Below are 10,696 nucleotides of genomic sequence, written 5' to 3'. Positions count from 1 at the left end.
TGCCTTCCCTCTCTTATTCAAATGTAATGAGCTTGGAGTCGTTTGAGTAAATACATATAGTATTAATGAGCGAAAACAATAATGAGCTGGCCTGGAGGGAGATTCCGTGTGTGGAATTCAACCTTATTCAAGCTGTATTTCAAACTACGGCCTGCTTTTCCTCTCTCTTTCTCTTGTCGTGCCATTTGTTTTGTTTATGAGAGCCTATATATACCCACCCTCATTCACTTCCTCCCTTCACCACTTATCAGCCACTTCACCACCAACTCTTACTACAATGGCATTTACTTTCATCTTCTGTTTCATTGCTCCATTCTTATTCATTTTTCTCTTCCATTCTCTTCTTCTTCATTTCTTCAAACCCAATCGCCCCAAATTACCTCTCCCTCCTGGAACTATGGGTTGGCCTTACATCGGTGAAACCTTTCACCTTTACTCCCAGAACCCTAATGTCTTCTTTGCTTCCAAACAGCAAAGGTCCTGACTCTAATGCTATTATTTCCCTTGCTTTTGCATGTAAATTATGTTTATACAGTATACTGATAAAAATATAGAATGACCGCGTCTGCTTCTGTTTTGTTCCAGGTATGGCTCCATATTCAAGACCCACATACTAGGTTGTCCATGCGTGATGATGTCCAGCCCTGATGCTGCGAAATTCGTGCTCGTTACCAAATCTCATCTCTTCAAGCCAACATTCCCCGCAAGTAAAGAGAGGATGTTAGGCAAACAGGCCATCTTCTTTAACCAGGGACCCTACCATGCCAAGTTGAGGAAGCTTGTTCTCCGTGCCTTCATGCCCGATTCCATCAAAAACATCGTCCCCAACATCGAATCCATTGCCAAACATTCCCTCCATTCATTGCAAGGCCGTCTCATTACCACTTTCCAAGAAATGAAAACCGTAAGCTTTCCTTGTGGGCTGTGCCGCATCCTCTGTTTTTTTTTCTTCCCCTGTTTCTGGTTTTTACGTTAACATTTACAATCTGTATGTGATGGTTGCAGTACACATTCAATGTTGCTCTACTATCGATATTCGGAAAGGATGATCAAGTGCTTTACAGAGAAGATCTGAAAAGGTGTTACTATATCCTTGAGAAAGGGTACAACTCCATGCCCATTAACCTCCCTGGTACGCTTTTCAACAAATCAATGAAAGCAAGGAAAGAGATAGCCCAGATTCTAGCCAAAATCATATCGACCAGGAGGCAAACGAAGCAGGTGGATTGCAATGACTTGCTTGGGTCTTTCATGAGGGACAAAGAAGGCCTCACCGACGAACAAATTGCCGACAACGTGATTGGTGTAATCTTTGCCGCTCGTGACACCACCGCCAGCGTAATAACATGGATAATTAAGTATCTTGGAGAAAACCCTAGCGTTCTTCAAGCTGTCACTGTAAGATCAAAATCTCTTCCCCTCACATCCCCATATCCGACAAAGATGAATTCCTTTTCAACACGATGAATGACTTGGTTGCATGTGTTTCTCCATTACAGGAAGAACAAGAGGCAATAATAAGAGGTAAAGAGGAGCAAGAGCTGAGTTGGGAAGATACCAAGAAGATGCCATTAACATCTAGGGTGATTCAGGAGACACTTAGAGTTGCTTCAATTTTATCTTTTACCTTCAGAGAAGCAGTGGAAGATGTTGAATATGAAGGTCAGTTTAAATTACCACAATTCCAATATATATTATATTATATTTTCGCTTTGTGTTAATAGTTTTGACTTTTTTTTCTTGTGAAAAATATGGTTCAGGGTATCTTATACCAAAAGGATGGAAAGTGTTACCACTCTTTAGAAACATTCACCACAGCCCAGAAATATTTCCAGATCCTCAAAAGTTTGATCCCTCAAGATTTGAGGTAAATTTTGGCAGTGGTAGTAAACTAGCAGTCTAGCAGTACGCATATAATAATACTACATTGTATAATATGCTGACTGCTGGTTTTTGATGATTGAACACAGGTTGCTCCCAAACCCAATACATTTATGCCATTTGGCAATGGGACCCACTCTTGTCCAGGGAATGAGTTAGCCAAGCTGGAAATCATGGTCCTTCTCCATCATCTGACAACAAAGTACAGGTAGGAAAAGGCTTTTCTTTTTTCTTTTATTTGTTGGATAAGTAAAATAAAGTTTCTATAAATAGAAAACAGGCAATAAAAATTGATAGGATTTGGGCTTTGCAGGTGGTCAATGGTGGGTAGTAACAGTGGGATACAGTATGGTCCATTTGCGCTTCCCCAAAATGGTTTGCCCATCAGATTAGTCAGAAAGTGAGGACAATTACCCAGTTTTTTTTCTAGTTTCTACAAGAGAAACAAACACGGAGCATTCTCTGTTTTTCGGGCAAAACCCAAAAGGAGAAACTTAAGATTAGCAGCATGCAAAAGGCAAGGCAACAACATCCAAGTGTACAGCAGAAGGGAAAAAACTAAATTCTGCCAACAAATCATATGTCTTCAACTCATCATAGGAAAAAGAAGCAAATTGATGAATTTGATATTTGCAGTTTATGTATTCATCCTGAAAAAGGAGTCTAATATTGAAAGTCCGCAAGGCAAATCAATTATCAAATATATTGAAATTTTAGATATCAACTCACTTAATTCATTACTCATTCCTTTGCTTTGCTTTGCTTTGCTTTGCTTTGCTTGCATATATATACACACACGTGCATGCATATGCATGGATATATGGAGATGGAGTGATCATATATTACACTCTTTTCCAATGCTCCCAAATTAGCTAATTAAATGAATTGATGGTTGCTTGTGCATGTGAGTAGGGGAGAATTTTGAGGTTACAGCCAGGTTTTTGGTTTTGCTCTCCATGCATGCCTTACCTTCAAAAGAGTGGTTTAGAATCATAAAAGTTGTTTGGATGAAACCATCAAAATTATTAGGCTTTCCAATAGTATAAGATTAACTTTTGCACAATTAAATCAAATAATTTATGATCATTTTATAAATTTTTAAAGCTGAATAATTAAAATATAAATTTATTAATAATTTAGTGATTTTGAATATAATTTACTCAATTTTTTATTCACTTAACACAGAGTTTAAATATAATACCTAACCAACCCATCACTTAAAAGCTATATATGGAACAAATGGATATTGAATGTAGAGTTAGGCATAGGCATATAATCAAAATCTGTAAAAGACAATGCCATTGTGTGTCCAATTGTCAGCAACAGAAGCACGACGGCATCGTCACATTCAACTATGATATTCTTGTATTTATTATATACGAAAGCAAGAAAGATAACATGTGCAGTAATAGGTACTGTATTTGACATTCAGTTGCTTATTTCAATTTGCAACTTTAGAGAAGAATAAGCTAAAATTTTGTTTAATTAATTATCAATACAAGTGTCAATTGTGTATTAGTGGTACTACAACACTTGTCTACGCAATAGCATCTTTGGACTGACTAACATATGTATATATATATAGTTGGCGAAATGAAAACCTTTTTACGTTATTGCTATTGAATATCTCAGTTGACATAATAAAGAAATAAATATTCATATATAAATCAAAACAAAAGACAGATTCAAAGTATTGAATGCAAAAATAAAACGATATTTAGATCAAGAGATTTAATAAAATTTGATTTTTGGATTCATTTTAGATTTTCTATTTGAAATAGTTATCCATGTCTCATTACATGGATAAATATGGATTTGGACGTCCATCCCTTTTATGTTTTTAATTATTGTCTACTTTTATATTTAAATGATAAATTTAATGGTTTTTTTTATTCAATAGATTCCAATCTCAATTTATATTACTTTTAAATTGAAAGCAAATAAAAGTAGTAATTTTTTTTAATATACATGTTTACGGTTCATGTTCAAAGTTCGCGGTTGCCTCTCCCAATAATGTTATCTCCAATATTCGAACTTACCAAGAGATCGAGATTAAGTTATATACTTTTATAAGTGTTAAAATGTAATTCTACTATTGTATTAGTTTATCTTTTTATGGTTTTCAAAAGTACTAATTTGAAATTATAATATTTTGGGGGGCCAAATAAAATTTACCATATATTAACTTAAAAATTTTATAAAATTTTGGGGCTTAAATAAATAGTTTCCATTTTAGGGGAGGGCCAGGGCCTACCAGCCCTTCCCTCCCTGGAACTTACATCTCCCTTTGAAAGTGCAGTGTATCTTACCACTGTATCCAACACTTGTTAGTAATAAAAGTAGTAAATAGATGTTTATTAAGTCTTAGCTCAGTTGCCGATTGAGTCTTAATTTGATTGGTATGGGCATTGTTGCCAATGCAGGAGGACATGAGTTCGAATGCGTTGAAGCGCATATTATCTTCTTATTTATGGGCCGAGGAGAGGTTATACGTAATTCAAAACATTATGTCAAAAAGAAAAGATTAGATTAGAATATATAATGAGATTGTTAAAAAAAAAGTCTTAGCTCAATTGATACGGTAACCAATAAATAAAACAACTATGAAAAAAATAATAATGTAATCACTTTAGCTTTAAGAGTAAAAAACACTTACTTAACACGCTTGAGGGCGTTTGAACATGCATCCTCTTGCATTAACAAAAATGTTGATGCCAACCAAGTTAAGACTCAATCAACAGTAAAATACATTTTTCTCTATGATTTAAACAAAATCCACTTACCTCAAATATTTAGAACGAGATCTATTTACTAAACAAATTTTAAATAAAAGATAATTGTGCCCTTATTATCTATCTATGTATTCATTTTTCTATTTTTAATTTCAAAATGATGAAATTTTAATTACATAATATTTAAATGGTTTATATATTTACCTTTGAGATAATTCATTAAATTATATCTAGTAAAATTAATTTTAGATCAAATTCTACTATTAGACTCTATATTTTACGTAAGTTGTAGGTTTAGTATATGTACTTTAATTTGATCAAATTTAGTCTTTATATTTTCAAATTGGTCAATTTTAGTCTATGTACTTCTTGAATTTTGAAACTTTAGTCTTGACTAAATGGTAACAGGACTAACAACTAAATATGTTTGGTTAAGTTTTGCTATTAGTCTTGTATTATGTATAAAGTTATAGGTTTAGTCCATGTTTCCCAACTGGATCATTCTTAGTCACTATATTTTTTTAATTTCAAGATTTTAGTCTTAACACAAATAATAGTTATTAAATCTATTATCTAGTTTTTGTTCTGCATAATATATGAAATAACAAGCTGGCATGGCAATGTACATGCGACAATATACTCGACGTATTAAATTTTGAAAATAACAGAATTTAACTTAATGAATTTAATAGCTACCATATGATTTGTACTAAAGTTTTAAAATTCTAAAAGCACACACTCTAAAAATGGTAAAATTAAAATATAGGTACTAAATTCGTAACTTACACAAACTATAAGGTTTAATAACATAATTTAACCTTAATTTATATCTCAAATTCAAGTCTTATTTTGTCTAAATCATGTATAGATTCTCAATCCATATTTATTTCATTTTATGCCCACAATGTGTAGGCCATGTTTGTACCTTAAAATAAATTTATAAATTAATATCAAATACATTATATTTACAATATGATTATATTAAAAATAATATAATTTATAATATAATATAATTATTTTATAACTAATTAGATTTTTATTATTTTAATTTTAAAAAATTAAACGTAAAAATTGAAGATAATAAAAATAAAATAATAACTAATTAAAGGTAAAATATTTCTATTTAAAAATCATTTAATAAATAAAATTTAGAAAATTAGTGTATTTTTCAGCATGTGTATTTTTTAAACCATAGAGCGTAAGTGATTTTTTTTATTTATAAAACCTTGTTTTTCATACTTGACAAATAAAATTGAAAAAGTAATATATATGAGATGATACTATTTAAAAAATATTTGTTTGACAAATGAAAAAGAAAAAGTGAAACTAACAAGGTTTTGGTTACAAGAGCCTTAAATGTTGAGCACTCAAATTTAAGACCTATCATGCATAATTATATGCATAGGCCTCTAAATCTCATCATGTATAAGAGTTTTAGTCAAGTTGGTATCAATTTGTATTTATAGTTGTACCTGTGAATTTGCATGTTTTACAATATATAAGAATTAATTTATTCATTTTTTTAATAAAGGCTAAATAAAATAGCTTTCTTGATACTTTCAAAAACAAACATCACCTGAACTGGACCGTTATTGCCATTGAAATTTGAATGAAATAATTACTTAGAAAATGAAAATGGTTAGCCGAAACTTCTGACTTGAAATGAGATGCACGAAAAATCAATCAGTCAAAGCTTGTACCTGCCTGGCCTGGCAGTTGACCTTTCAAAACTGTTAAATAGTCTAGTCTCCATTCGATGCATGAATATGAATTTTGACAAAAAATGTTCATGTTAACATCATCAATGCATATTCTCATCAGTCAGCTTACTTTTAATTTCTTTGTTGGGCGGGAGTAATGTAGCTTTGACAAAAGTATCTATGCATCGTCACCCACTGCAACTGGATGATCATATATCTAATAATACTTTGGAACTGTGTGTAAATCACCAACAGGCAACGGCAACAGCAAGAGCAACAGTTAAACTCAAAACTTAAATGGAAGCCAAGGAAGGAGGGCGTATGTGCAAATACTAAAACGTTCCAATTACACATTCATATAAAATAAAAATATATTCCTATGGCAATGCCATGCATAGTTAGCTTGAGTTGAGCGGTTGTACCATTGTGTTTGTGTTGTAGGAACTAGCCAGGAGCAAAAGCAAGAACAAAAGAGCAGAGCAGGCCATATCAATCCAACACTGCGATTTCTTGATTCATTCTTGCTGGCCTTACCGTCTAAATCCAACTTTACACCTTTCTACTTCACTCAAATCCCGACACTCCTCATTTTGCTTTACCCAAACAAGTAGAAGTACGTTTAGAACTAGCAATGTATTTACTTATAACAATCACCAGAATTATGTTTTAACATAAACCCACAACCACGCTAAAGGTTTAACAACATCTCACTACAAATACGTATTGTTGCAGTAACTATTAACCGCTCCATGCAGCTTCTCAGTCACTGCAGTCTGAGATACACTTTGCCAGCCCCACCAGTTGCAGACCATTTAAAGCTCCACATTTTGTGTTCCCTTGTAACTTAAAATTCCACCTCTCAACTGCAATAGTAACATGAGGTAAATCAAATTTAAGATCTTCCTGAGTAATATTCACCTACCAAACCCATTGCTTAAAGCCCATATTTGAGACTGGAAAGTAAAAAGTTACCCACCTTCCCAATAACATCTTTTATGTCCGGGACTTCTTGTGTCTTATTCCTAAGTAGGTCCACCCGAGCTTGAATGAGCCGATTATGTTCTTCAGCCTATAAAACAAATTGGAAAGAAAATATGCCGTAACTTTCCTATGTTTCTTATCTATCTATTAGAATAAGCAAAATCAATGAGGGTAGATCATAACATGTCATTTCGGCCCAAAAAATCCGCCTATTTCAATAACAGCGTTCTACTTCATTGGACAACAATCCTCAAAATTTTTGTATGACTATCTTGATGGCCTAAATAGCTCTCTTCATACTTTTAAGCACACAAAATGAAGAATGAGAATTAAACAGATCGAATAAGAGAAAAGGGTAATAATTGCCTAGAATTGCCTACTAAGTTAATTTGTAATAGAGAAACTTCACAACTCATTTCTTACCCTTTCCAGCAGGCCTCTTAAGTAATGGATCTCAGCTTTCTTTGCTGCTGAAAAATTGTGCACTGCATCCATTACAGTAGTCCTGCATTCAAAATCCTCTTCAGTTCATATTGAAAAAAATACAGTCAACAAGGCTCCATATGAATATAAAACATGGCATTGGAGAAAACAATGCATGAAGGAAGACCCACCACCATAGGCAACATAAGTGGTCTTGGAAAACAATTTTGTTCGAGTTTAAACTGTAGAGTCTCATAAACTCCAGAATAAGAAATTAATTGAATCTAAATCAGTGGTAATTGAATTTGAAACTGCAGATATCCAAATAGGATTGAATTACAAATGTAATTAACTGTTATCAGTTAAGCACCAAACATTAAAAGAACATTATAGTCCAGATGGTACCTACCTATCTGAAGACAAATGGTCAAGAGATTGTTCTTCCACAAGTTGCTCCACGGTATCAAGGGCATCTCCTACCTACAAATTGAAGAAACTTAAAAATCTAGGTCTCTAGAAGTCTTACAATAGAAGAGATGTACACCAATGCAATGCAAGAAAATTGTCCGGAAATTGAATGTGATAAAGGAAATCATGTACACAAAGTGGGGTGTATATTTTTTAGGTCAAGTTTGGGATCTGTTGTTACCTTATGCAGTCTGTCCAATTGGCTTTTCATATCTAATGTTTTTTATACCAGACTCTAGTTCTTTTCTTGCCAGGTTTTTTCAAATCGATGATATTTCTTTAATACACAAACGGATGATAAGGTCAATTTAAGATTTGAACCACTAAATCTCATTTAACCCTCTTCAAGAAAATCAAGTCTTTGTTGATTTGCGATAGAGGACCCATCTTAAGTGAATTCAGTTAAAATAAAACCCATTGTTACTATTATAGACTTTGCATAAGTGCTTCCAGAAACCCATTTCCTTCCCAAAAACTGGTATTTGTATCTTTCACTACACATCATTAAACCAAAAATCTTTGTGAAACTTCTAGACAACTAGAGCTTAAGGAAATGAAATAGCCTGCAAGATCCAAAAGGTCTTATTCTTCCAAAATACTTTACTCGATTCATGTGCATATCCAAGTGATGAAAGAAAGCTACATCAGGTGCATGATAAACCGATATCAATGAAACAGTCACTGTAGTAGTATAAAAGGGAATACCTGTGTTTCATTGCATAAAGACTCAAATTCGTCCTGAGACATTGAAGAGGAAAAACAAGAAATAAGACATACTATCTAATGGTTAAGAGAAGTAAGTGAGGCACCAAATAAAATTGACAAAATCCTCAACTGGACACCTAAGATGGTCATGTACAGAAAAGTAGTGACTTAGGCACTACCTAAATTAACATTGAAAGTGGCACCAACTTTGATACGGAGATAGGTGCTCCTACTACCGCTCCATTACATTATATTATCATTGTATTCACTAATCAACTTAGTTCCATATAGCCAAAACCTTCCATTAGAATTAACATTATTCAAACAAAGCAGCAGAGTTGAAAACAGTGCTTTACGTGTAAAACATCACTAGCCCGGAGTGAATGTGGTGACTAAATTATAGAAATTAAAGGGACAGTTAAATTACAACACTGCAAAATAATAACTGAAAAAAAAGAAGGCATGATAACTGAAAGACAATGCATACCTCTATATTCCCATGTAAAGAGGTAATGACCTGAAAATTTGCCATAAATTAGCACCAAGATCAGTATCAGTTAAAAGTAGTCCTTAAAAGCTCTACACCCAAAATCAACAGAAAGCTAAGCCCAGATAATACTGAAACACAAAATGTTAGACCTGAATAAAAAGCTGGTGGAGATGTTCTTGCTCGACACTCGAAAATTTTGGAAACGCTTTGCTGAATTCCTTCATGAGAACAAAAAGAGAATCATTTGAAAGCATCAATCCACACTGTCAGTAGAAAGAGAATTAAAAGAGGTAACCAAATTAAAACCTGTGTAGGACAAGTAGTGAGAAGAGAGCGAACGGCGAGCTTGAAAGACTTCTTCAAATCGGATTGCCTTTTGCCTATTGTTGTGACTGGACCACCGCCATTTCTGCAATCCATCTTCTTTGATACAAATCAGAATAGCAGCCTCACGAAAAACCACAATTAAAGAGTACTGGCGACGCTTTCTTAGTTTCCCACCAACCAATGTTCAAATTTTGCTTTCTTTTCTCAAGATTCGCCACCAAAGAGTGTTTATGTGAGAGGGAGAAAGCCTGAAAGCGAGAGATTCAGAACCCGAAATATATTATGGTTTGAATTTTCAATTTGAGGGTTAGCGCTCACTTTTGAAAATAAATAAATAAAGGCTCTTTTAAGATGAATAGGGCTCGTTATAAAAATATATATTGTAAATTATAAAAAATTTATGTAAAAAGTTGTTTAATTTAAAATCTAATTAAGTTATATGATATTTAAATAATTTAAATCTTAATTTTTGTTTTTGAGTGAAAAAACACTTTCACAGTTTTTATCTGTGTTCCTCATTAATTTTATGGTGGAAAAGTAGTTTTAACTTTCCAAATGTAGTGAAAAACACATAATATTAATATATAATATTTTAGTAATATAATAATAAATAGAGGATATTCTTATCATTTAAAATTTTTATCAAACTCGTGACATACCCAAAATTATATTTTTTTCATTTTAGTGTTTAGTTTTTTTATACTGATAACATTCCATCAATCAGTTCAATATAGTATCATCAATTATATTAAATAAAATAGACTAACATGTGCGGTGTGCCTATACGAAAATGCCATGTTGCACTTTTAGTCTTTTAAAATATGACGTAGGTACCATGTGGATAAAATTAATATTTTTTATATAAATTTTAGAAAATTAATAAAAAACCCAAAATAATAGGAAATTTTATTTTTAAATTAAAGTTAAGAAAATTATAATATATATAAATATAAATTCAAAAAAATAATAGTAATTCGTTCAATTATTAG

At 32.6% G+C, this 10,696-nt stretch overlaps 2 protein-coding genes across 2 annotated transcripts; one reads left to right on the top strand and one right to left on the bottom strand.

Moving 5' to 3' along the window:
• The first annotated feature begins 231 nt into the window (after positions 1-231).
• LOC107933465 (abscisic acid 8'-hydroxylase CYP707A2) lies at positions 232-2,601 on the top strand. The gene is made up of 7 exons (XM_016865681.2): positions 232-477; positions 586-904; positions 1,006-1,398; positions 1,500-1,662; positions 1,761-1,867; positions 1,971-2,089; positions 2,195-2,601. Exons 1-7 carry the CDS (start codon positions 278-280, stop codon positions 2,283-2,285), a joined length of 1,392 nt encoding a protein of 463 aa, XP_016721170.1. The 5' UTR covers positions 232-277; the 3' UTR covers positions 2,286-2,601.
• Positions 2,602-6,643: 4,042 nt separating this feature from the next.
• LOC107933461 (uncharacterized) lies at positions 6,644-10,067 on the bottom strand. Its single transcript, XM_016865674.2, has 8 exons — positions 9,687-10,067; positions 9,530-9,598; positions 9,378-9,407; positions 8,891-8,923; positions 8,127-8,197; positions 7,718-7,799; positions 7,290-7,382; positions 6,644-7,176 (listed from the first exon to the last, which is right to left on the bottom strand). The coding sequence occupies exons 1-8, from the start codon at positions 9,798-9,800 to the stop codon at positions 7,126-7,128; spliced, it is 543 nt and encodes a 180-aa protein (XP_016721163.1). The 5' UTR covers positions 9,801-10,067; the 3' UTR covers positions 6,644-7,125.
• Between the last annotated feature and the right edge of the window lie 629 nt (positions 10,068-10,696).

The sequence above is a fragment of the Gossypium hirsutum genome, chromosome A12, assembly GCF_007990345.1.
Source record: "Gossypium hirsutum isolate 1008001.06 chromosome A12, Gossypium_hirsutum_v2.1, whole genome shotgun sequence".
Taxonomy (NCBI): domain Eukaryota; kingdom Viridiplantae; phylum Streptophyta; class Magnoliopsida; order Malvales; family Malvaceae; genus Gossypium; species Gossypium hirsutum.
Note: the sequence above shows the minus strand (reverse complement) of the source record. Positions and strands in the feature narration are given on the sequence as shown.